This window comes from Scyliorhinus canicula, chromosome 7 (assembly GCF_902713615.1).
Source record: "Scyliorhinus canicula chromosome 7, sScyCan1.1, whole genome shotgun sequence".
Classification (NCBI taxonomy): Eukaryota; Metazoa; Chordata; class Chondrichthyes; order Carcharhiniformes; family Scyliorhinidae; genus Scyliorhinus; species Scyliorhinus canicula.
This window is the reverse complement of record NC_052152.1, coordinates 166,851,165-166,878,969: the sequence shown is the minus strand read 5'-3', so window position 1 is coordinate 166,878,969 and position 27,805 is coordinate 166,851,165. Positions and strand designations below refer to the sequence as shown.

The following is a 27,805-nucleotide window of genomic DNA, read 5'->3' as shown; positions in this document are numbered from 1 at the left end:
AATATACCATAGTATTATGTTATGTTAGTCATGAAAACGCACTTTCTTTTTTCTGGAGTACTGTTCAACAATGGCAGATGGAAGTGAGGATTGGCTGTGGAAAGAAAGGCAATGATATAATATGTACTCCGCTCAATCATCTTTTGCTAACAATTATTAAGCAAACAGTAGCTGAGATCAGCAAACTGCATGTCATTAAATAATAAGCTGCTTCAGAAATCAGTGCTTTCTTTTTTTAAACGTATCGATAGGACAAGAGATTAAATATTAACATGAAAACCCCTCCACCCCTCATCAGCATATAGCGAGTGCTTCGTTTCAGCAAGATGCTTGTTAAACATCATAGCTGATAGAGAGACACTCAATGTAAGTCTGGCAGAGTGGTCGTCAACCTTCAGAGAAGTTCACTGAAAAGGGGGATTGTTGGAGTGTTTGGTAACAATGCGCTTGTCGAAAGCTCTGATAGAAATGGACTTGCCAGATTACACTGCAGCCTTAGACCCTGCTTATACAACTCTGGAGTTTGAGAATATGCAAGTGTTAGCCATGGGTAATGGTGAGTTCCAAAGATTTTACTGTCGGCCTACAGGGTTTAAAACTGCCACTGATATGGTGTGTGATTCTCCGAAGAAGTTGCGGTTTCTGTTGGCATAATCAGCAACTGTTGAAAATAGATATAAAATCTTAAGAATTGTAACAAAAGCTTCAACTTATTTTGATGTACCTTGTTGTCTAGCTAGCTGGTTTCAAATTATGGTGATCTGCAATAAACATGTTAAAGGCTGTTTGATATTTTCACAAGGATAGGTTGGAAGTTAATTTGTTTTTGTCGTTTTGAAGTTGAGAAAATCAATAAATCAAATAGAATTTTTGTACATTTGTGCAACTGCTAATCTTTAAAGAAACACATGCAATAAATTGTCCACTGATCCATTTTAATTAACAACCAGAAGGATGAGTCTTGGTAAGGATATCACTCACATCATCAGTTTTGTTTTTATTCTCTGACATTATTTCTATCCTCAAGGCTTCTGACTCAGACATTTATTTGAAAGTCACGTTGCTTTTTCAAGCCTTGTGCAAAAATGAGATTGCTCCTAAAAAAGGCTGCCTTTAATGCCATGGTTAGTCAGAATCTTTAAACGTTAAAATTCCCCCGTTGTTTGACAGCTAATTTTGCGACCCCTCAGAATAAAAGAAACCAGAAGAGGTGGTGGTCGCTATTTTTGTCAAAACCAACAAAGATAATTTAATGGTGACACCCTGGTTACGTCTGGTTTCAAAATCTACCTATGAAATTCCACCCTCCATTTTGACCACAACTTAATTTAAGAGAGAAAAACAAACTAAATCATTTGGAATTGACCATGCTATGGCGAGCCCTGCTGACTAATAATCAGGTTGCTAAAAACTCCAATTGAAACATGTAACAAAAATTAAGAAGGATTTTCCAATAATGTAAAAGAAAAACCATTGCATAAACAAATGCCTGTAGGATCATCTCCCTGGGAAGCTGACACATACTTACTGCTCCTAAGCAATGTATTACCATGATTATAATACAATTTGTTAGAAGCTGTCACACTCGGCATAAGTGGCCACCTAACATTTACTGATAAAAGTAATCAAGTACGGACTGTTAGAACATAGAACATACAGTGCAGAAGGAGGCCATTCGGCCCATCGAGTCTGCACCGACCCACTTACACCTTCACTTCCACTCTATCCCCGTAACCCGACGTTCTTAATGTTGGTGTACAATCTCCTATATTGCAAGCTTAAACTATATTTTTAATACTATGACATTCAGATTCCTCCAATGGTCTTAAAATAGAACAATAATAAACCAAAAGATTGGCATTTACAACTTATCAGAAACCTGCCCCAAATCACTTTGGACTGCACATGAGTACAAAAATTAGACCCAGGGCCTAACTCTAGGATAAATGCCCTCTTTTGAAGTTAAAATTGGCTATAGGTTATACTAACTATTATTTTCATTATGTAGCTGTTTCTATATTATTGGTCTAAGATTACATTGTGATTTTCTTTAAACGTAACCAACTATGCCTTGGCAAATAGCTTCAGACAGCAGCACTTTTGTGATACAACAGAATGGCTTAAATGTATGCATGCGTTAATTAAAAAACATATTTGCAGCCATCTAATGAAATACAAAATTCTCAATTTATTTACAAGATTATAAGTAGCTTTTTGATTTGAATCCCAAGGTAGCACAAGTATACATCTATTCTGCCACTTATCCATTTGACAATACTACCTTGTCATTGTGATAGCTAACATATCAAAAGAGACTGCCCTCCTTCTCAATTCCACCTTTCGCTCTCTCTCTCTCTCACTCTCGTCCAAACTTCAGAATTAGCCTCTTTTTTTTTAAGGTAGAAAATAATCCATATTGCACCCAGGTTTTGTGCATGAAACAATTGCAAAGCATACTAGTATACATAGATACATAGTAGTGATACAGCCAGTGCCCAGTGTGGTGTTGCGACCACTGCTAAATCTATCAGGCCCATTTTTGTAGGCATACCAGGCTGCCATCTAAAACAAGCAGTAGGCCTCTTAAACGCATTATTCAGGGATCTAATGCCCATTTTAGGGCCCTGTGCAACATGTGTTACCTAACCTCCCAAGCGCCAACCCTGCTTCCAGGATCCTGAGAAATTTAAATATATTGATGCATGCCACGATGCCTAAAGCACAGCTGACTGTATCTTCCCCGATTCAGTGAGTGAAGGCAATCCAACAGTCCACCTGAAACTTTATAAAGATAAAATAGGCAAGTTTTTATTTTGTAGATAGGACAGTTTCTGTCCTGTAGCACTCATTCCTGATTGTAGTAAAGAATCCCAACTATCATTGCGTGTGTTCCAAGAATGCGATTGATGTGTTTCTACACATTAAAAACATCAAGGGGTATGGGGATAGTGTAGGGAAATGGCGTTGTAGTGGAAGATCAGCCATGATCACAGGACGATGGAGTAGATTCAAAGGGCTTAATGGCCTACTTCTGTACTTGTTTCTTATGTTCTTAATGTTAACTATATTGATGCCTTTAGCAAGACTGGGGACCAGTGATGAACACTGTTATTAAGTTGCAAAATGATAGGATTTATATAAGTTCCTCATGTGCAAGTATTATAATTTGCCTTCCCACATGTGATAGTACACTAGTATCTCCACTATGACTGGAAATTTTGCTGGTTGGGGAAGGTTGCATATTAATATTCTGCCTCATGTTTTGCTCCACTCATCTAGATGATGGTGGTTTTAAGTTGAAAAGAGGAAATTTAAAGCTTGCATATTTCTACTTTGATATATTGCACTACAATCTGTAGTCATTCCACAGCTTTGCCTCAAATTTCAGCATGGTATTGTCGTGTTCCAAGGTTTCAGGTCCATTTTTCACCTAAAGGTTTTAGGTGTGTGTATTGGATTTTGAAGCAAAGGTTTGAAAAGGCAGGTAATATATATGGGATGCAGATATAAACAAGGGGGGAATGTAATGATTGAAGTAAGGGAATCTGATCAAAATTGTTACCTTGTATATTCACAGCATTATCAAATAAGCTAGTTTAAAGATTTGCGCCTTGATTTGCGTCACCAAGTATTGACTGGGTTTGCTGGATACACCCTTACTGCTCCCACTCATCCTGAGTAACCACAATGATGGGGTCGGATTTTACCAGTCCTCTGGTCTCGGGCCAGGAGGTGGGGAGGGTCATAAAATAGTGAGGTAAAGACATGGGGGGGGGGGGGGGGGGGAGGGGATCGTCTTCTCGCCCACTATGCCATTTTATCAGCTCTCTCCAAATTTGTGGCGTCCAGCATGGAAGCACTTGTATCATACCTGAATATGTAAGGAGGATGGAGCTCAATAACACCTCAGCCTCAAAGCCATTTTTTAAATTGCCTGTGGAAACTAGAATACAGCAAATTGTGCTTGCAAACCTCCATGCTGTTCTCATGACGCTTGTTCCTTGATAGCAAAATTTGACCTGCTCTGTAAACCACATCTTTTTTTTTCCTGTTTCAATTTCTGTACCACCTCATTGCATTTCAGTCAAAGTCTATATGACTCTTTCTTCGAGAGAAACATAAATGTTATGTTTCTTCAAGAGAAACATAAATGTTATGCGATAAGGTCCAATCAAAAGCTTCCCAATACAATGTGTAAATATTGCAAGAGAAACACTAAAATATATTTAGTTGCATGACTGTTGTTAAATTGCATTCACTTATATTCATACAGAGAAAACTATCAGGAAAATACAAGAATGATATGCATGTGCGGAGAAAATGTATGACCAGGGCCAATTTGAGCAATTCCACCACTTTGCCTAATGGCTCTGAAACTTCAGACAAAGGTTCCCACAATTTAGCAAAAATTACTTTACTCAGAGAGGCCATGAAGATTGTTTGTCTAAAAATGGAAATGCTCTAATGGTGACATTGAGACGGGGAGGCTAAAACATACTGTTGAAGCAAAGTAGAAATTGCAATATTTTGTAACAAAGAAATCTACACTGGAAATGTTTAATTCTGACATTGAGAGACAATTTTGAAACTGTCCCCTTCCCAATCTATAGTCCTTTCAGTGTGATAATATAAAAACTTTGCGTGCACAAATTACCCTCACTTTGAATTTCATTTTGTTACCGATCCAGGCACCATCCTGTGAACATTTATGGCAGGATAAGTGTGCAACAGTCCCTTTTCTCAACAATATTTTAGTTAAGTTTGCATTTGCAAAGCTGTTAAATGTGCCTTTTAAATGTTTGTGATAAGAGCTCTGCATCTATAACTCTCCTTCAGACAATGGTTAACTGGATAAAACTACGTATATTATCCATGGTAATAAATTAACCTTCAGAATGTATATTTGCTTTGATGAATGATGGTCTTGTTATTTGCATGCTATCTGGGCCTATTGTCAGTATTAAGAATCACCAAAACAACTTAAGATTGGATCCTAGTCAGATAATATTTTTCAAAGGTTTTAAGCAGTATTTATTGAGTGATAAGATTGCCAGGCTGTACATACTATGAAGTATTGCTACAAGTATTTAAAACATGAAAAGCTCTTCAAGAATCTCTTACTGTATCAATTGTTTTATTTCACCTTGTCTAATTATTGGATTTTGAGATGGGTTAAAAGGGGATTTCAAAACATTTTAAAGGATAGGATTATGATAGTGAGGACTTCAAGTAGGATGTATCTGGTCATTGATATAATTAATAATCTTTATTGTCACAGGTAAGCTTACATTAACACTGCAATGAAGTTACTGTGAAAAGCCCCTAGACGCCACATTCCGGCGCCTGTTCGGGTACACAGAGTGAGAATTCAGAATGTCCAAATTATCTAACAGCACGTCTTTCGGGACTTGTGGGATGAATCCGGAGCACCCGGCGGAAACCCACTCAGTCACGTGCAGACTCCGCACAGACAGTGACCCAAGTCGGGAATCGAACCTGGGACCCTAGCGTTGTAAAGCAACAGTGCTAACGCCAGCGTGACCTCATGCCTGGTGGGTTGGAAGATTTGATGGTAGCTGAAGATGCGATGTTAACCCCATTAAATAGATGCTGATAGTTAAAATTCATTTTAATCAGGTTCGTGCCTTTTCTGGGTGTGAAGCTGATCGTAACATCGAGGAAGGCCTGGGAAGATCACACTCTGAAATCTTGCTGGCGTAAATCCCGTTTTTGCCTCCTACGATATTTAGCAGCCGTGATGCGATTTGTGCCTGTGGCTAACGGTTCGCTAAATCGTGCCCTACGTATCACACGTACCTCATAGGCAGCAAAGCACACGTACCTCATAGGACGCCCGAAGGTCATGTAAAATACTGGGTGGGATCCTCCAGCATCCCAGACGCATGTTTCCCAGCAGCGGGAGGTGCCGTGCCGTTCATTGACAGTAGGAGTCTCTGCTCCCGTCACTGTCAATGGGAATTTCCATTTAAGCCATCGGGAAACCCATGGGCGGGGGTGCACTGCCAGCGGGAGCAGAGAATCCCGCCACTTCCAGCCATTAGACAAATTCAAGCCCTTTGACTGAATTCACCCATCCAGGACTCAGGGCGGTATACTCCAGCCCCCCGCAGTGGGAGGCGGCTCACCATCGGCTGCCATCGTGATCTTCCGGTCCCACTGAAGTCGACTGTCGGGGAACCTGCGGCAGGGTTTGACTTCAGCATGACCAGAATATGCCACCGGTGGGAAGAGCGAGAGAATTCCACCCTAAGTACCGTGGCGGGGGCAGGGGCAAAGAGTGTTTCTCCTATATCTTTCATCCCGGTGTAATTAATAATGCGGTCCAGGGTTTATGCACTTCCCTCCAATGCAGGGCTAGCTAGATGACGCACATTTTGCCATCATAGCCGGGTGTCATATTGTAAAGGCTGCTGACATTGCTGACCCACCAATGAAAAAATAGTTGGAACGTCCTGAGGAAAGAAGTTGGACCTTCTCGAGGGCACTGAGGTTGGAAGAGCCATCTGATTAATGCTCCCGCCACCTAGCTGCAGTGTTCCAGGGTCCAGGATTGCCAGCAGCAGCCATCCCGAACTCCGAGACAGCTCCAGTCCTTCTTCCCGTTCTGGGGCAGCACGGAGGCACAATGGTTAGGACTGCTGCCTCACAGCTCCAGGGAACCAGGTTCAATTCCAGCCTCGGGTGACTGTCTCTGTGGAATTAGAATTAGAATTAGAATTAGAACAGTACAGCACAGAACAGGCCCTTCGGCCCTCGATGTTGTGCCGAGCAATGATCACCCTACTCAAGCCCACGTATACCTATCCCAGTAACCCAACAACCCCCATTAACCTTATTTTTTAGGACACTAAGGGCAATTTAGCCTGGCCAATCCGCCTAACCCGCACATCTTTGGACTGTGGGAGGAAACCAGAGAACCCGGAGGAAACCCACGCACACACGGGGAGGATGTGCAGACTCCACACAGACAGTGACCCAGCCGGGAATCGAACCTGGGACTTTTTTGCACTTTCTCCCCATTTCTGCATGGGTTTCCTCCGGGTGCTCCTGTTTCCTCCCACAGACCAAAGTTGTGCAGGCTAGGTGGATTGGCCATGCTAAATTGGGCTTGGATGGGATGCTCTTTTTAAGGGCCGGTGCAGACTTGATGGGCTGAATGGCCTCCTTCTGCACTGTAAATTCTATGATTCAAGTAAGTCCTGACTTTTGTGCGCCACAACGTACCAGATGTGTTTTGGACAGATTTGCCGCGGAATTCTCTGTCGGCAGGATCCTCCGGTCTGCCGGCAGCGCACCCACGCCAGCGGGTTTCCCAACAGCGTGGGATGGCCATAATGGGAAACCCAATGGCCGGCTGCGGGAACGAAGAATCCCACTGTCAGAGCAGGTGCGCTCCATACCGGAAAAGGCGGTTGGCGGACCAGAGAATCCCCCCCCCCCCCCGTGTTTTCCCTCAGGCATAATGGAGACTCGCGTGTGGAGGAATAGATTCCCATCAGACCTTAATCTGCAAACCATGGGCGAAATTCTCCGACCCCACGCAGGGTCGGAGAATCGGCCGGCAGCGGCGTTAATCCCGCTCCCGCCGGGTTTTTAAATCTCCGACCGGCCAAAAACCGGCGTTGTGCAAATCCCGCCGGCAGCCTCTGAAAACAGCTGGCGCCGGCGGGATTTCATTATTTTTTTCTTTCACCAATTCTCCGGCCCGGATGGGCCGAAGGCCCGCCGACGTGGCCACGGGTCACGTCGGCGAAAAACAGAGTAGCTTTAAAACGGCGTCAACCATTGATGATGGTTGACGCCGTTCAGTGTCCGAGGGCGAGTGGGGGGGGTTGCGAGTGGGGGGGGGGGGGTTGCGAGTGGGGGGGGGTTGCGAGTGGGGGGGGGGTGTTGCGAGTGGAGGGGGGGTTGCGGCATTGGATGGGGGTAGGGTGGGGGGGAGGGGGTAGGGGTGGTGGGAGGGGGTGGGGTGGAGGGGGGAGGGGGGTAGGGGCATTGGAGGGGGTAGGGGTGGTGAGGGGGTAGGGGTGGTGAGGGGGGTAGGGGTGGTGAGGGGGTAGGGGCGTTGGAGGGGTAGGGGTGGTGAGGGGGGGTTGGGGTAGGGGGCAGCGGCGTGCAGAGGGGGCGACTGTGCGTTGGCACCGGCCATCCATCGCCCCCCCTTCTGCACACCGCTGCCCCCTACCCCCTCCAATGCCCCTACCCCCCTCACCACCCCTACCCCCTCCCCACCACTCCTACCCCCCTCCCCACCACCCCTACCCCCTCCAACGCCGCCCCCCTCTCTCTCAACGCCGGTACCCCCCCCTCTCCTCTCCTCTCCTCTCAACTCAACGCCGCAACCCCCTCCCTCCCTCCTCTCAACTCAACGCCGTAACCCCCTCCCCCCCTCTCCTCTCAACGCAGGTAACCCCCTCCCCCCTCCTCTCAACTCAACGCCGTAACCCCCTCCCCCCCCTCTCCTCTCAATGCAGGTAACCCCCTTCTCCCCTCTCCTCTCAACTCAACGCCGCAACCGCCCCCTCCCTCCCTTCCTCTCCCCCTCTCCCCCCTCCCTCTCCCCCTCTCCCCCTCTCCCTCCCCCCAACGCCAGGTCTCTCTTCCTCCCCCCCCCAAACAACGCCGCATCTCTCTCCCCCCCCCAACAACGCCGGGTCTCTCTCTCCCCCCCCCCCCCCCCAACAACGCCGGGGTCTCTCTCTTCTCCCCCCCCCAACAGCGCCATGTTTCTCTCCCCCCCCCCCCAACAACGCCGGGTCTCTCTCTCCTCCCCCCCCCCCCCAAACAACGCTGGGTCTCTCTCTCCTCCCCCCCCCAACAACGCCGGGTCTCTCTCTTCCCCCCCCCCCCCAACAACGCCGGGTCTCTCTCTCCGCCCCCCCCCAACAATGCCGGGTCTCTCTCTCCACCCCCCCCCCCCCGCCAAACAACGCCGGGTCTCTCTCTCCTCCCCCCCCCCCCCCAAACAACGCCGGGTCTCTCTCTCCTCCCCCCCCCCCCCAACAACGCCGGGACTCGCCACTTCCGCAGCGGGTGAAACTGACGCGTATCGCGTCAGTCCGCTGCTGGCCCTTTCGGGAACGGAGATTGCCGGCTTAAAAGAAGGCCCGGACGCCGGAGTCATCCGCACCGCTTTTCCCCGCCGGAAATGGGCGTCACGTCGGTCCGCAGAGAATTTCGCCCCATTTGCGGGCTGCAAATTGATTTCACAGCAGCCTCAGCAGGATTCCCGATCTGCCATGGCGGGCAGCTGTAAATTCACACTGCGCAAAACTGATTTCTTGACCTCCTGCCGAATTGCCACCCACTCCTCCACCCACCGTTGATCCTGCTGGCGGGGGCATGGGCGAATTCCATTCCTTCTTTCTGGGATTGTCGTATCAATTATACAGACAAAATTTCCTTTGTAATTTACTACTTAAGGTGAGAGCACTGTTCAAAAAATGATATTCAAAATTCAAATTATCTGGGACTTCAGCTTATTTAATGCAATTTTAAAAACACATCAGACTTTATCTGATCTGAAGTTGTGATATGCTGAACTAATCTTTAAAGAATTACTTTATGAGCCATGATATGGTCGACCCTAAAGAGAGAGAAACGTACAGGCTGACACCATGATATAAAAGGATAATTTGATGGATTAAATTTAATGGCCCCATGGGTGCAGGATGGCTAGGTGCAATGTCAGGGATGCTATTCCCAGTGTCTAACCATAGTACCATAGTACCATAGGGGGGGGGTTGTTGGGTTACGGGTATAGGGTGGATATGTGGGTTTGAGTAGGGTGATCATGGCTCGGCACAACATTGAGGGCTGAAGGGCCTGTTCTGTGCTGTACTGTTCTATGTTCTACCCACCCTAGTTGAAAATTTACCAGTAATGGTGGAGGTATCAGACGGCCCACTCACCAGTGGAGCAACTGAGACCCTTAAATAGCCTCTTCTTGCCACCATTGGGTTTTTGCCTGCAGCGGTGGGGGGCATCTGGCGATAACAGTGACGACTAGCCAGTAAAACCTGATGTACTGGGATCTGGGCAAAGGTCAGGGATTGCCTCCTTTTGGGTTCCCTGTGCTAATCAGTGCCCCGCCCCCCTCCAAAGTATTCTTCCCAGCCCCCTTGTTTCACCCACTCTGCCCTGTCCACCCAGTCCCCACCCTCGTCACCCAGGCCTATCAGCTTGGCTTCGGCGAAACCCCAGAGTTATCTCCGATTCTGGGCGCTGACCACCACTCCCGATGCTGCTCCTGGGACAAGAGAGCTGTCAGCCATTTGACTGACCGGCAGCTCTTGGTGGCATTACTTCCTCATCAATGGGGTAGAAGGCCAACCACGAGCCAATTAACAGCCCAATGCCGTTAAATAGCACGGGGCTAGCCAGCTAAGGGAGGGCGAGCTTGCCCCCAACTTTCACACTGGGGATTCCACCCTAAGCGTAATATTCAGTCTTATGAGTCCACACTGGCTTTTGTCAAAACCTCATTCTGGAAACTGGAGTGCTTGCTATCTGTGATTAACAGTTTGAAAATTGCGGGCGAGTTTTCTGATGTACATTTCCAGTGGACAAAGTTCCTCACCAGCAGCATGGACATGAACGATCAGCTTCATTAAGTACGCAAGCACACATCCACAGAGCTGCAGGGCAACACCCCGATTCTTCACAAGTTGTGTTCTTTCATCAGGTTGTCTGGGGAAGCTACTGCATTCAGTCACACAAGGGTAGTTCACAGGACCAGTCAAATTGGGCGGCTTTTACACACCGCGAATTCCTGACTTGGAAAATAAAGAACTAAAGCTTATAAATTACTTTTAACAATTTTGTTTGGCGGATGTTCAATTAATTTGCAAGACAGCTATCTGCTACTACAGTTGTGGTATGATTAATTTCAAATAAATGAGTTAAAATAGAAAACAGAACTGTCCTGCAAATTCTGTTTGCCAAGATTCTGTTTGCATGGTGTTCTAAGCTTAACAAATTGTAACTACTTAACAGAACATGAAGCACACATTCAGAGAAGGTTACCATAGATATGCAGCGAACATGGAAAGCAAATAGCAAAAGACAACCAACCCAATGGTTGCAAAAGCAGAGATGATGCATTTTTGATCTGAAGCGCAGAGTTGATGATTTACTAACACTTGTGCAAATGCTTTCCTAACCAAGTTTAAAAATCATCTGTCGGTATTTCTGTGGGAGGGAAATGGAACCAAGGGGTGATTCTGGAGGTTAAATGAATGGGTAAAAGAGACTATTTATGGCCTGTCGAAGAAATTGGATTGACTGAACAAATTCTGCGGGATTCTCCGTCAGCGGGATCTTCTGCTTCACCGGCAGCGCACCCACGCCCCGTGGGTTTCCCAACGGTGTGGGGTGGTCACAATGGGAAACTCATTGGCCAGCTGCGGGTACGGAAAATCCCACTGCCGACGAAGGTGTGCTGTGCAGGAAAACAGGGCCTCAGGATGAAAAATCGTGCCTGTGGAGTTTTCGACTTTCTGAAATAAGGGGCAGAATTCTTCAGCACCCCCCACCGCATAGCAGGTTTTTCCGTGGCCATAGGTGGATCACTATCGGCCACTGGCAGGATCATCCTGTTCCCCCATACAGTGATTCCCATCCCTCGCCTGTGCCGTCGCCAGAACTGCGATGGGGGGGGTCAACTTCAGCAGGACCAGGAGTTCCCGCCGGTGGGAAGGGGTGGAGAATTCCCAAAGACTTGCATTTACATAGCACTTTTCACAACCACCGGATGTTTAAAAGAACTTTCCAGCCAATGAAGTACTTTTGCAATGTAGTCATTGTTGTAATGGAGGAAATACAGCAGCGAATATATGCAGAGAAAACTCCCACAAGCTGCAATGTGACAATAATAAGATAGCGGGGGTGATTTTACACCCGTGTTCACCATCAGCGAGGATGATGACGGGGGTGCAAAATCACACACGAATCAGGATTATAGCCACGAGGTCTTGTTTTCCGATTTTTTCACTCATCGCTGGTGATGTAGTGAGGTTCCCGCCCTCATTTAAATACATTTGAATTAATTTACTCCTTATTAAAGGGCTTACCTGTCATGTGATTCGCTCCTCGTTGATAAACAATTGAAGGGATCTTGCAGGGTTGCCAAGGTTACTAAAGCATCCTGGGTGAAAGGGGCAGCCCTGGGCACTGACCTGGCACAAGTGTGCATTGCAAGAAATAGAGGAGGGGGGGGGGGGGGAACCTGTGAAGATTTCACTGATTTGTGGTGATGGAGGACAGTGCTGATGCCTTTGACGTGTGGGGTGTTTGGCAGTGAAGAGGGGAGCAGGCAGTAGGGTGGGTGGGTAAAACCTGGTATTGAGTTGGGGAGCGGACAGTGAGAGGGGGGGCAGGAAGTGTACTGGGGGAACATGGCTTTCAGTGGAGGAACATTGCATTGAGAGGGTGGAGCAGGAATTGAGGCGGGGAGCGGGTGCTGAGGGGGTTCCCGAGCTGCAGCAGGCGATATTGCCGCGATTATTGGCATGGTGGTGGGTGGGTGGGGGGATAGCCCCCAATACCTTCATGATGGGAGTTGGCTGGGGGAGCTTCACCTCAGTTCTGATCGGGTGCCATTTAAAGACAGTGTCCAATGTCTGTGGTGGTGGCGTTATCAGGCCCTTGCCCACCAGACTGACAGTGTAAACAATGGCCCCCAATTACTTTTTGTCAGAAAGGTTCAAGATCTGGCCTGAAAACTCGGCAGTGCATCTGGTCACTCTGAAAAATTATGGGAAAATTCCACCCAATTGGTTTTTGTGATGTTGAGTAAGAAATAAAAATTGGCCAGAACACCAAGGATAACTATCCAATTCTTCTTACAAATAGTGCCATTGCATCTTTTACAAACATCCAAGCTGCTGGATAGGGCCTCAGTTTAACATCCCTACCAAAAGACAGCACCTCAACAGTACAGCACTCGGGTGTTGCTTAAAAAGGACATTTTGTTGAAGATTTTTATCTTGCAATTGTCTTGCATCAGGACAATTACAAAAATACCAATGTCAAGGGAATCAAGAACTTTGAATTTTATGAGAAGAGATTCCTGATTGGTTGGCAAGTGGGCTCTGGCTGATAGAGGCGTTGTCATGGAGAATGCATCAGTTAGCAGTGACAGTCAGACAAACCGCCAAGCATTGTTTGAAAATTGAAACCAAGCAGCTTAACACTGATTGGTCAAGGCTTTGCCCTGAGGAATGAACCAGCGAATGGCTATCACTTATTTTGTTTAGTTGAAACAGGCGCAATGTGTGTCCATGTTCTTTCTGTCTGCAAAGAATAGGATTCTGTGTATTAATATATGTAGCTTCCAGTAAATGCAAATACACCACACGGTGAGCCTGACTGACAATCGGAAACGGGTTGTCAGCGTAACTTTTAGAACATTGAGGATTATTTCACAAATGTTGTTCAAATTGCAGAATCACATCTGGACACATTAGGTTAGATTTTGTGCGATATCGGCAAAGTGCGACAGGAGAAGCAGCATTGACCCCACCCACAGCAGTGGCAGCTTTTTACTCCAGATCATGTAGGACTTAGTGCAAAAGGAAGGCAGGCAGCGGTTCCACAACATATCATTGGTGGGCAATCTCAGAACTTCAATGATCCGGGTTCTATTTTTAAACATCACCTCAGCACACAGCAAGCACACAATGGAGATATTCTTCGCACAGTTGCACCCACTGGCACCCCTGGCATCACTATTGCATCCCTGGCATCACCCTGGCAAAACATTTTCCACCTGAGCACTGCACTCACCTCTGAGCTCCCCTCGGAATTCTGCTCACCAAGTACACGCCTTCTGAGACCAGTCATGCATTGCGCCATTCTGACATCACACTATCGTGGACACATCCTTTGACATGGACATATAATTCCAGCATATGGACACAATAATGATATGCAAAAGTATTACAATGAGGTTCTCAATGCCAAACAGCAGGAAATGCAGCCTTTACTGATGGGTGGAAGGGGATGACGCTTTCTGCTTTTACGTTGACATGATCTGCGACTTTGGACTTCTTGCAATTCTATCTCCTCTCGCCACCAAACATGTTCGACGCAAACGGGAGCGGAAAATCCCAGCCTGTGTTTGAGTTTTTCAAGTATGGATTGGTTGGGTAATGTCTGTACTTTGCCTGTTGCGAATAGCGGAAGGGACTTGCAGTTTGATACGATCTGCCAGTCTTTGGGAAGTACCACCCACATACCCTACAAATATGGCACCAGCCATTTGCCTACCATTGAAGCTTGAAGTAAGGTGTATCAAAGGCAGCCCGCAGGATATTGGTTACCCGGATACATCATTTCACGCTGTATATCACACAAACTCATGAATGGGCCGAAGACCGTCACTTTCAGTCCTGAAGAGTTCATATTACACTGGAACGGCAAGCATCTCAAAATTTGAGCAACAGATGAGCCTAGCTATTTCACGCTGCTGTGATGCAATAGCATCACAAGTGGTATTCACCAAGAATGTTGCCATCAAGCTAAAAAGATGTTCTGCCTATCGCACAAATGAGCAATATGATATATGAATTTCAGTGCCAGTGCGATGCTAGTATCGGCCGTACGTCCCAAAGACGGATGGATCATACCAAACAGCTGAATTTTCAAGCTCTTCGCGCCAGCGGAATCTTCCTGTCCCACCGATGTGAACGGTCACTTCAATGGTTTGCCCGTCCCGTTTTGACATTGGTATTTTTGGGGTTGTCTTGATGTGTGCAAGATAAAAAACTTTGACAAAACGTCTTTTCTCAACAGCACTCAAGTTCTGATATACCAAACAATTATTAGTACAGTGCTCAGCTGGAATGTCAGCCTTGATATACGTGCTTGAGCTCTGGAGTGCAACAAACCAAGAAACTTGTAACTTGGAGGTGGGAGTGCTACCAGTGAGCCACCATTGATATCGATGCTTTCATGCCTTGTTTGCAGGCTCTCTTTTGTTTCCCCAATCAAAGTTAATTTCATGATTAAAAGCGATAACACCTGTACAAATTCAATTTCAGCACCAGAACAAGGGAAGTTACTTTCTTACCTAATAGTGGGTTCTACATGTCTGATTATCTTATTATATTAATTGAGCGGAATTTTCCTAAAAAATGGCAAAGTGTCAGGTTCTGACTGAAAACTGATATGTTTCTCACAGAAACACAGTCAGGTTTTCTCTCCAAGTCTTCTGACACTCAGAAAAAAACAGGGGACGGGGAATGTTTTGCACCGTCACTCTCGTGGGGTGGGGCTTGATGGAGTCGGCAAGTTTAGCTCCACAAAGAACGGGGCTCTATTTTGAAAGTGCTCCCTGATCTCAAAGTCAAAGTAAAGGCCCCCCCTCACGGGCATTAGGACACCCAGTAGGCAAGGATAACACACCAACCCTTGAAAATAATGAGGGGCAACATCCCCCACACCATTCAATGTTCAAATCGGAGCACAGGGTCCCAGCTAATACCTAGCATTTCCACTGAGGGAGAAATCCGGTGGATTTTTGGGGTCATAGAATCCTTACATAGATGGCAATTCAACATGGCCAATTCACCTCACCTGCACATCTTTGGACTGTGGGAGGAAACCAGAGCACCCGGAGTAAACCTAAGCAGACACAGGGAGAATGTGCAAATTCCACACAGGCAGTCACCCAAGGGCAGAATTGAACCCGGGTCCCTCGCGCGGTGAGGCAGCAGTGCTAACCACTGTGCCACCTGATCTTTTATCCAAGCTAATTGACTGCAGCTGATGCGATGTCTACTCCTCAATAAGCTTTCATATTATCGCTTTGTGGGATGGCACTAATTAATTTTGAAAACTTCTAAAAACATTTTTGGAGGTATTTATAGAAACATATGGAAAAGTGTATGGCAAGTACTCTTCAGTTTTGGCACCATTTTACACTCTCTTGGCAATATTGAATTGCGTTTATAAGGATTTGATCATGCTACACTTTTCACATGGTACAGGTGGCCTGTTTCTAAAATGAAGCAGGGAATTTCTAATAAAATTAGAAACTTAATTTGGCATAGAATTTTGGAACCTCGTGGCTAGCCTACTCGATTGCTAGTCTTTTTCTTTTAACTACTAATGTACAGGTTTTGCGTAATTTTCAGTATTTAAACTTGTGTCCATTTATTTGGATAGTATTTAAGCTATGTGTCATTGCCCTGTACGTTATTTGAGTCTATGGGTTCATAGTGTAATACAAACAGAATGACTTAACTCTTTCCCCACAGAATAAAAAAAGGAATGTATCCTTTGAACAAATAATGGCATTGGTTGTAGAAAAGAGGCAAAGCTGGTTTGTACTTCTCGCAATTTAGTATGGTATATTTTCTGTTCGCAATGTGGTCTCCTCTTTACAGGGGAGGCCAAGCACAGGCTGAGCAGATACGTCTGCTCAGTCCACAAGCATGACTCCACGCCGCCGGTTGCTTGCTATTTTAACTCAGCACCTTGCTCTCATGTTCACATGCTGCAATGTTCCAGTGGGACCCAACACCAGTTCAAGGAACAGTGCCTCCTCTTTCGATTAGGCACCTTATAGCTTTCTGGATTCGACGTTGAATTCAATAATTTCAGACCATGAGCCCTGCATCCCATTTGATTTGATGTTTTTTTTGGCGTGTGCCAGTCTGAATCTTGTTTTCCATGTTTTTGCTTTTGGACGGAGCAGTCCATTATTCTGCCAAATTCTCCCCAAACAAAAGCTTTATCTGTTTATTGTAACCATTACCATTCCATTCGCCTTTCGTTCTATTGCCATTTATTCTTCCTCTCCCCCTACCTTGGGCGGAATTCTCCGACCCCCCCGGGAATCGGCGGGGGGTGGGAATCACGCCACGCCGGTCGGTGGGCCCCCCGCAGCGATTCTCCAGCCCGCAATGGGCCAAAGTCCCGCCGCTGACAGGCCGTTCCCGCCGGCGGGAATCAAAGCACGTCTGGTGCCGGCGGGATTGGCGGCCCGGGCAGGCGCCGGGTCCTGGGAGGGGCGCGGGGCGATCTGGCCCTGGGGGTGCCCCCACGGTGGCTTGGCCCGCGATCGGGGCCCACCGATCGGCGGGCAGGCCTGTGCCGTGGAGGCACTCTTTTTCTTCCGCCCCGCCAAGGCCTTCACCATGGCGGGGGCGGAAGAGACCCCCCTCCGCTGCGCATGCACCGGTATGACGTCAGCAGCCGCTGACGCACCGGCGCATGCGCAGACTTCCGCCGGCCGGCGAAGGCCTTTCGGGCCCCGGCTGGCAGGGCGCCAAAGGCTGTTCAGCTGGCCGGCAGAGTGGCAGCCACTCCAGTGCGGGCCTAGAGAATTCCACACCTTTGGGGAGGCCCGACGCCGGAGTGGTTCACGCCATTCTGTCCTGCCGGGACCCCCCGCCCTGCCGGGTAGGTGAGAATCCCGGCCCCTGTTCCAGGCCTTCATTTTTGTTCTTCCTTTTCAACAGTGTACATCACATCAGATTTCTATCCTCCCTCAGTTCTGAAGTATTCATATTTTTCAGACCCGCATGAGGATAGAAATGTGACATTAACTCTGTTTCACTTTCCACAGATGTTGTCAGACATGCTGGGTGTTTTCAGCACTAGCTGTTTCCATTTCAGATTTCCAGCATGCACAATATTTTGCTTCTATTTGAACACTCTACAATAGGGAGCAGTGAAAAACTTACTTTAATTCATTGGTATGAAAATTGAAAGGGTATACTAGACAAAATAGCACAAATTGCCATATCTGTAAGTGATCTGCATGTAAACTCTCAATTGCAGCATGGTGATTGAAACCATAGCAACGAGCAACTATAAGAACTAATTCTGAAATTCGGCACAGTGTTACAGTGGTTAGCACTGCTGCTTCACAGCGCCAGAAACCCAGGTTCGATTCCAGCTTTGGGTGACTGGAGTTTGCACGTTCTCCCCGAGTCTGCGTGGGTTTCGTCCAGGTGCTCCGTTTTCTTCCCGCAGTCCAAAAGATGTGCTGGTTAGGTGGGAGTATGGGGATAGGGTGCATGTGTGGCCCTGGGTATGGTGCTCTTTCAGAGGGTCGGTGCAGACTCGATGGGCGGAAAGGGCTCCTTCTGCACTGTAGGGATTCTATAGATTCTCTTCTTCTATGGGCTTGTGGGAAAATAAGGTAACATATTTATTATTTATTGTTGTGTCCTCAGAGGAGTCCACACGAATGGCTAAAATAAACTTTGTTTATTCAACAAGAAACTATTTACACGTTGTACACAGATCCCAGTCAGCACTTCTCTGCTCGGCTCCCATCTGGGCTGAGCTTTTATACACAGTGTCCATGGCTCCGCTGGTGGGCACCCTGCCCCTCAGCGGGGATGCTCATACTCAACTGGACTCGTGGGGAGACTAATACGTTCGATCCCTTAGGTCTCGTGTGGGTTATAACATGTATATATAAGGAAAAAAGTATTCTTCATGTACTAAAATTGTGAGTATATTTTGCACTTAATTATAATCTTCATTAGTGCCGCATGTAGGCTTAAATTAACACCGCAATGAAGTTACTGTGAAAATCCCCTAGTCGCCACACTACTTACGTCACGTGATGCCTTTCCCACCTAGCTTTCACTGTTGATTAGGTGACCGTGAAGCAATAACAACTTACAACATGAAAAGGTGGGAAATGTACAGATCAAAGATGAAAAAAAATCAATTGAATCACTTAAAATGCTTCTTTATAAAAAAAATCTAATTTCAGTAATTGAAATTTCTCAGTCCTAAGTACAGATTTAGCTAAATAAAAATATAGTACAATTACAAATTTCACAATAACATTATTAAAATTATGATACCTGATAATTGCCATAATGTCTTCTAGTATCTTTTCCCAAAAACCTAGACTTGGGTCTAAATGTGCTTTCTAGCCTTTACTGTATTAGAAGGCAGATCTCTCTGTCTGAGCATGTGGAGAGTGCATGATTTCTGAGGAGATATCAGTGGTATTTAGATATCCCAACTAATAAAATAATCAATTTCCAGTCATACCTGTTGGGGGATATGAGGGGTTGCAGGGTGTGGAGGGTGCAGTTTCAAAACAATTTAATGATAACCTTGACTGAGTTTATATTGTATGGCCGCAATTTTCCCAAAAGGAAAAGACCCGTGTTGAGATATGTTAGATTGTACTGATTGCACAAGTCACAGCTTTTGTTTATGTTTAAATGTAAAGATATCCCAAATGGACACGGAAAAAGGTGTTGTGCTTTTCCTTAATCCACAGATATTCTGCATTCAAGAGGGTTGAACTAGGGAGCAGTGTGGTTGTGGGGCATGGGGGCGGTAGTGGTTACATAATTTGGGCAATAGCAAATCAGCTCAATGCAAAGGTGTGTAAAAGAGGCTGCCAATTCGCTATTGCTTATCTTGACATGCTGAGCTCCACTCCCCAAATCCCAGAAGACTTGGCAAGCTTGGTAGTAAGAGGACTTGGCTGAGACCTTTAAGTAGGAAAGCCATTTAAGGAGATTTCCAGATCGAAAAGGTAGAGTCCTTTTCAGGGTTCCTTGTAAATTTTTGAATTTGTTTCTGCTGTCACTAAGGCTTTCATGACCTTTGTATCAGCTGCTTTTATTCGATGGGTTGATGTGTCGAAAGACAAGAACCTATGAAGGGATAGAGGGCAGGTTAGGCTTCCCAAGGGCAGCTCCATGACCTTCTGCTTACATCCCTACCTCTCCATCTTCAAGCAAATCCTCCAGCAAACTTCCAGTGCATCACCAAGAGTTTTAAATATGTGACGAATCTTCATGCACGCCTTACTTTACATGGTTTTGTAGGATTGCAGGAAAGATCAAGAACCAGTGATTGGTACATATTGCAAGATGTCACCAACCATTTCTGTAGGCTCTACGCACCTGCAAGCCAGTGACCTGTGACCTTTTGCACAGATTCGCTCCATCTTCAGAATGGCATTCCTCCTGCACCAGTGCAACATTTTTCCATTTCCCATGTCAGGAATGCTGTAGCTTCTTTCAGGTGATTGGCAGTTTAATGTAAGAGTGCTTTGGCAGTGTTGGCCAATGCCTGATTAGAATCATTGGGTGTTAACCCTACCGCTCTAACCCACCCACCATTCTTGCCTCGCTAAAAATCAACTTCAACCTTCAAGAATGCAGAATATCTGTGGATGGAGGAATAGTGCAGCACCTTTTCCTGTGTCCCTTTGGAATATCTTTGTAAAGTGTGCAGTCAGTAATGTCTAACGTATTGCAGTGCAGATCTCTTTTATTTTCTCACTCCCACATACAGAGGCAGCCTTTCAGCTTCAACAAAAAACACCAGGCTGGATTCTCCGTCCCACTGCACCCATTTTCTGGTGCAGTGCGCCTTCTCCATCCCAGCAGCCTGCCAATGGGGCTTCCCATTGTGGGCACCCCACGCCATCAGGAAATCTGCAAGCATGAGTGTGGTTCCGGCAAAGCGTAGGTTCGCGCTGACAGAGAATGCAGGCCCGCAAACAAACTTCTATCCTAACCAAGCTTAGCCTAGATTTGGACATTTTTATGCTCAAGAGAGGGAGCTGGCTAATTCTAGCCTGTGATTCAGAATAACACCAATGGCACGGATTCTGGTTCTGGTTAAGGTGGACTTGGGACTTACCTTCTCACCCTGTCACCAAGAGTGGAAGGCATTAGTAAACCACCACTGGAAAAATAACTGCCAAGGAAACAGCTCAGGATGAATCATCAGCAGATAATGAGCCAAGGAGCTGTGTTCGGGCAGAGCACACATGAATGAATAATGCCCAAGAAAGACAGCTGCAAAGGTGGAACATAAACTACATTTCAAAACTTTGGCTGGAGTTTTTTCATCCATTTTCAACAAAAAATAAAATGCTGCTGCAGGATGAAAAATAGATGACTTGCATGAACAGTGTTCTGATAGCTAAATATGAAGTAGAGTCACCTAGAAGCAAACCATTGTGCACTCAAGTCTAACCATGGGTAGTGTTCTCCAGTTCCTCAGCCACCTGTCTCTCGGCCGCGCGCTGTTCTCTGGGGGAGGGATTCTATCCTCCCACTCATTGTCAATGGGATTCCCCATTGAATCCACCCCATTCTGCCGTAAAATCCTCTGGCGGGTGTGCGCTGCCAGCGAGAAAAGTGAATCCCAATGACCGGAGAATTCTGGCCCATATATAACGAGTACAAAACACAAAGCTAAAGGCATCATAGTCAAAACTGTCAGAAGAGGGAATGATCTAACAGTACATTGGATATCAGATTTCACCTTGAATGCTACAGCCAGTTCTGGTCACCAAGAAATAACAGAGCAATTCAAACACTCGATGCAATGCAGAGAAGAGCGACAATGTCCCCAATTTCAGGAGGTTGAGCTATGAGGAAGGTCTGGGCAGACTTGAGTTCTTCAGATGACCGGGAGACAATTGAGAGGGGGCCTTATTATTGTGAAAGGTAGAAATAGTTAATCTGGAATATTACTTTCACAAGAAATAGGGACGCCAGTTCAAACTGGAAAAGGTTGTATTTAGACTCTTCTAATCAGGAAATACTTCTTCACACAAAAGTGATGAATATGTGAAAAGATCTTTCAAATGGATTTTATATTAAACTAATTTGGATGTTACATACTAGGTCCTAGTGAGCATGGGTCCGCAATAAAAATTAGCCACCAAATTGACACTTTAAGTCAGAGGCTGTAGCTTGGTTTAGCTGGTGTTGGATGAAGAAATATCATATTCATGCCTTTTTCACCTTTAGAGACCACTATTCCAATTATCTTCCAGCTGACCTGCCTTCCCTCAGCATCTGCAAACCTCAGTGCATCCAAAACTATGCTGCCCAGTAATATCCTGCACCACTCTCTCATATATTAACCCTATCCTGCCTGACCTCCATTGGCTCCAAGTTCTCCAACACCCCCATTTTAAAATTGGCCTCTTAATTTTAAATCCTTCCATGCCATTGACCCTCCTTATCTTTAGGACCTACTCCAGTCCAATAACTGTTCCTTAAACTCTGCCTCTTATACATCTCCCTCTCTGCACATTGGCTTCCAATATTTCAATTGCCCAGCCCCCACGCCTTTGAATTCACTCCTTAATCCATTGACCTCTCCGCTTCCTTCTTCACCTTTAGGGTCCTCCTTAAAACCCAGATCCTTAACCAATCTTTATCCCTCTCAGTCATAGAATCACAGTTAGAACCATAGAATGATACAGTGAGAAGGAGTCAACTTGGCCCAGCCTGGATGTGTGGAAGAGCTATCTAATTAGTCCCACCTTCCCTTCCCCCTAGCCCTGCTAATTTTCCTGTCCAAGTATGAGACAAATTCCCTTTAGAAAGTTATTATTGAACTCCTTCATTCACACCTACAGTCAGTGCAGTCCAGAACATAACAACTTGCCATATAAAGAAATTCACATTGTGCCTCTGTGTCTGTTGTCCATTAATTTAAACCTGTGCTCTCTGGTTACTAACTATTATAACCCCCACAAGATCCATGATGATGAACCTATTAATCTCTCTGTGAGCCTTGTGGAGTACGAGCTTTCCAGCTGAGGGGCGGAGATCCATCAGTGGGATATTGGCCTTGGATCATAAAGCCAGCCCAGGCAGGAGGCATGCTGTTGTGTGCAGTCCCGGCTGGGACTTGAATTGGGCTTGTACATAGTTTACTTCGACAATAAACCTTTTCATTGAACTCTCTCTCCTCTGTGACCACTAAACTAATCCTTAGAATCATAGAATCCCTACAGTGCAGAAGGAGGCCATTCAGCTCATCGAATCTGCACCAACCTTCTGAATGAGCACTTCACCTAAGCCCACTTCCCTACCCTATCTCAATAACCCCTCAATCTAGCCTACACACCTTTGTGACCCTACAGGGCAATTCAGCATGGTCAATCCACCTAACCTATATATCTTTGGACTGTGTGAGGTAACTCTTCTGCCTTTGGAAATAGGTCCTCTTTATTTAGTTCATCAAAACCCTTCGTATCTTGAAAATCTCGACTAAGTTTTCTGAATAATCTTCTCTGCTCTACTGGGAACATCAGTTTTTTGTCTCCCTATATAACTGAAGTCTCCCATCCTGTGTATGATTCTACTAGATGCCCAATGTTCCCCTTCATGATGTCCTTCCAGAAGTGTGATATCCCGAATTGGACACAATATTTCAGCTAGATCCAAACCAGTGACTTACAAGGTTTAGCTGAATTTCCTCATTTTAGAACACAAAGCCACTGTTTCTAAAGCCAAAAATCCCATATACTTTTAACAGCCATCTGGTCCTGGTGGACCCTGCTCAACTTGCGTATGCACTCCTAAGTCTCTCTGTTCCTGCTTCTCCTTTAGAATGGTGCCATTAATCTAATATTGGCTCTCCTACCAACTGCATCACTTCATATCTTTCTGTGTTCAATTTCATTGGCTATACGTCTGCCCATTTCACAAGTCTGTCTATGACCTCTGAAGTCTACAAACCCTCTCCCGTTTCTGAAAATCAACTGTTCACCATTAGTCGCTGGCTTTCCACCTCTCACCAATTTTATATCCACACTACCATTGCCCCTTTAATCCCTTGGGCTTCCATTAAGCTAATAAATCTATGATGAGGTGCTTTGTCAAACACCTTTTGGTAGTCCAGATATACCATCGTCTCTTTTCATTATTTCATTAACAAACTCAGGAAAGTTAGTCAAACATGATTGCCTTGAATGAATCCAGACTGGCTGTCATTTTATTCACCCATATTTTTTCCCAAGTGATAATCAATTTTGCCCCAGATTATTGTATTTTCCCTACCACCCGCATTAGGCTGATTGAGCTGTCATTGCCACGTTTGCATCTCTTCCCTTCTTTGTCAAAGTATCAAATTTTGTTGGATTATGCCTGTAAAGCAACTTGAGGCATCTTTCCACTTTAAAAATGATGTAAAGAAAGCTGTTGTTGATATAACCAAAGAGATCTTTCTGAGGCACATTACTATCAAGCTATTTTGCTGGTAGGGACAGCTGGTTTTCAAACAGTCATGCCAGACTAATGTAGTGGGATCTGTATTCTAGGATTTCATATTACATCTATCCATTGAATTATCGGCTATGGCACTGTGTCCTCAGAGTAAATGCTCCATCTTACAGCAATGCCATCACACATCTTACTTAGGAAAAAAAATTACTTTGAACTTAGAAATATGCCGTTGCCAAGAGTTTATTACTTGCGTGGTTATGTTTGCAATTAAAATGGATTACTGCAAGTAAGTCCATGTTTGAAGCCGATAGGTCAGAGAGTGGAGGAAGGAAAATCCAAAAAGCACAAGTGTAAACCTCTGGGTATAAACAATTACTTTGATGGATAAAAGAGGACTCCCCATCAGGGAGAAAGAAGAGTCAGAAAAGGGCAAGAATAACAAAAGGAGTTAAATTTGGCAGAAATTTTGAATTCAAATCTACATTTTATATCAAAGCAATTGTGAAAAGGTTACTTTGAGATTATTCCTCAATTGTTACTGCATCAGTTTGGCTTAAATAATCCTCACATTCGAAGGAACAGTTATTTGAGTAAGTCTAGCTAAATTGTTTTCTGCCCATTTTATAGATTTAGATTGTAATGTTTCATATTTCCTTCATTATTAACAAATTTTAATTTCATAATTTGTAAGGCGATAGTATGCCTTTTTAATTTTTCTATTCCTGATCAGTTTTGTTCAGGATAATTTTAGAATGGAGCATAACAGATTTTTTTAAAAGTCTTTGAAATTAGCACTGTATGAAACAAGTACTCTCTCCCTTAACAAGTAATTGTCCAACAAGAAACTGTGACAGTTGAAGTGGTAACCTCTCTCGCGGACCAATTATGAACTAACTTCTCATTCTTCGAAATGTAGCAGGGAAGGATGCTTTTCACTGAAGTATGTAATTAGTTGCAATGAATAGGCAGTGACTCAGAAAGAAAGTCACTGAATACGTTAACCTTTTAATGCAGTAACCTGAGAGATAAGTGAATGAGAATCTTATGGCAGGTGTTGGGTTTGTACCTCGCCTAATTAGAATTGGGTTTACAGAGATTTTTGCTTTTTTTGTCCGGAGCTGGTTTGCTCACTTTCATTAGTTTTCAGAATGTTTCATGCTTTCCATAACTGATAACAAAGTATTATTTACTTTGAGGCAAACTGATCGTCATCTTAAATTTCCGCCTGTCTCACACAGTTGAAGCCAGATTCCAGTCTCTTTCAGGCTGCAGGTGGCTCAGATATCCCAAAATGCACAGGGCTGAACAATGATGGCTATTGTTAGGTTATTATACACAGTGGTGTGGATTCTCCACCGGCGGGATTCTCCATTCCGATTCCCGCCCGTGGGTTTCCGGAAGGTGTGAGGTGGTTACAATGGCCAGTGGCAGGGACGGAGAATCCCGCTGCCAGCGATGATGCGCCACCTAGAAACATGCGGCTGAGGAAGCGGAGAATCCACCCTCATCCTTAAGCTTAATGCTGATTCCATTATTTTATACAGAATGGTGGTGAGACTGGCTTGTAGTTGCTCACAATTGTCCCCTTGATGAATATGGATACTTCATTTTCCTAGTTTCAATCTCCCGTATCAATTAACTCCTTCATAATGGTGGTCAGGACCTCATTACCTCCTCCCTAGCCTCCATTAGTGCCATAATACAATTTATCCATAATTATTTGTCACTTTTGAGCCAACTTTGAGCTTGACTTTTTCTCTTTTGTAGCAAAGTTGTTAGATTTTACTCTTTGAGCAACTCATATCATTCCTGGTAAATACTGGGAGCTGATTATGAACCAGAAAATGGGTGAAAGTATGAAGTTAGAAGGCATGGCTGAGGTGCCAAATGAATGCCTTGAGTCTGTCATTACCAAGGTAGAACATACTGTCAAAGTCATAGTGAGAGTGGAGGCAGGTGAGATACAGGATGGGTTAAAAATTTACAAAGAGGAAGTATCAGATAGACTGTTTGCACATGAGGTTGATAAACCACCAGGACCAGATGGAATATAGTCCGAGAGATGTAAGGGTAGAAATTGTGGAGTCACTGGCCATAATCTGCCATTCCACATTGGATAGAGGGTGATTCCAGAGTGCTGGAGAGGCACAAATAGTACTTGTTCAATAAAATGGTATAAGGGTAAACCCAGCAATTACAGGCCCGTCAGTTAAATTTGGGTGGCAGAAAAACATTCAGAGACGATAATCTGAGATAAAAGTCACTTGGACAAGAGAAAGCCAGCATGGCAAATCATGTTTATCTAGCTTAATTCCTTTAATAAAGTAACAGAGATGCTTGATGAGGAGTATGGACTTCCAAAAGGTGTTTGATAAAGTGTCACATCACATCACAGACCAGCCAGAAAAGTTGAAGCCCATGAAATAACAGGAAAAGTGACAGAGTGGTTATGAAGTTGGCTGATTGAAGCGAAATTGAGAGTAACAGTGAACAGTTTCTGAAGGTATTTAGTAGGGCTCTCCAGGGGGTCAGTATTAGACCTGTTGCTTTTTCTTGTTATTAATGATCTAGGCTTGGGCGTGCATGGGGCAATTTCACATTTTGCAATGACACAAAACATGGAAAATTGTGACACAAAACTACTGCGGATGTTGGAAATCTGGAATAAAAACAAAAATTTCTGGAAAAACTCAGCAAGTCGGGGCAGCATCTCTGTAGAGAAATCAGGCTTAATGGCCTGGATTTTCACCGAATCAGATGAGTTGGGAACCATTTTAAAATGATACACGGCTCCTGATTCCAGGATGCATGACCCCATTCCCAGTATGTCTGATTTTTAGTAGTACCTTTCATAGGTGCGGTTGGGTATCTGTCAAAAGTAACATCTGATACTCCGGACCTGGCCATCGCCATTGTGGAGATAGGAATCTCTCACTCCTCCTCAAGTTACATGGAGTCGAGTTAAGTTTTTAAAGAGTCATGGTTCACAGCCCCTTAGAAGTGTCATAAACCCAGGGCAGCATGGTGGCGCAGTGGAATAGCCTGCTGTCTCACGGCGCCGAGGTCCCAGGTTCGATTCTGGGTCACTGTCCATGTGGAGTTTGCACATTCTCCCTGTGTTTACGTGGGTTTTGCCCTCACAACCCAAAGATGTGTAGGGTAGGTGGTTTGGCCGCTCTAAATTGCCCCATAATTGGAAAACATGAATTGGGTACTCTAAATTTATATTTTTTTTTAAAAAGAAGTGTCATAAACCCTTTACATGAGGGGATCTTTTAAAATCGAAGTTCAAAAGGCCCTCCCCATACCCCCAAGCCAAGCTATGCCCCCACCCACTCCCCTTAGCCTCTCATGCTGCCCTATGCTAAGCTTTGCCCTTCCACCCACCCCCATTGCTTCTTATGCCCCAATGCCAAGCTATGTCCTCCAAATACACCCTACAGCCCCTCATATCTCTCCATGCCAAGATATGCTCTTCCATTCACTTCCTATGGTCTCTCATGCATCTAATGCCAAGCTAAGACACTTTAATGCCCATTAACCAATTATACACTATATAGAACTAATGAACCCTCAGTGACAGTGCAATGTGTAAAAACCTTGCAAAACAGTAACTTATTCAGAACTTTCTACTATGTTAAAAAAAGTTATTATCATTTGTTATGATCCTAGACCAGACTCACAAGTTATTTCTAAGATCCAGTTAGGGGTCAATGACATTTAGTTTAAAGTAGACAAAGTTTGAGATTCAAGACACTTGCTAAGAGAATAAAGCAATCAGATTCAATGGTTTCAAACAAACAAAAATAAACTTT

The 27,805-nt window shown here is 45.0% G+C and overlaps 1 protein-coding gene across 3 annotated transcripts in view; it reads left to right on the top strand.

Moving 5' to 3' along the window:
• The first annotated feature begins 356 nt into the window (after positions 1 to 356).
• The window catches only part of hnf4a (hepatocyte nuclear factor 4, alpha), an 83,016-nt gene continuing 55,567 nt past the window's right edge, over positions 357 to 27,805 (top strand). Inside the window, exon 1 of one of the 3 annotated variants that reach the window (XM_038803212.1) lies at positions 357 to 556. In XM_038803212.1, the coding sequence (XP_038659140.1) occupies positions 442 to 556 (115 nt within the window). In that variant the 5' untranslated portion in view covers positions 357 to 441. Of the gene's footprint in view, positions 557 to 20,999; positions 21,006 to 24,523; positions 24,581 to 27,805 lie in introns of those variants that run through there. The other 2 variants (XM_038803213.1, XM_038803214.1) reach the window with 2 other exon arrangements.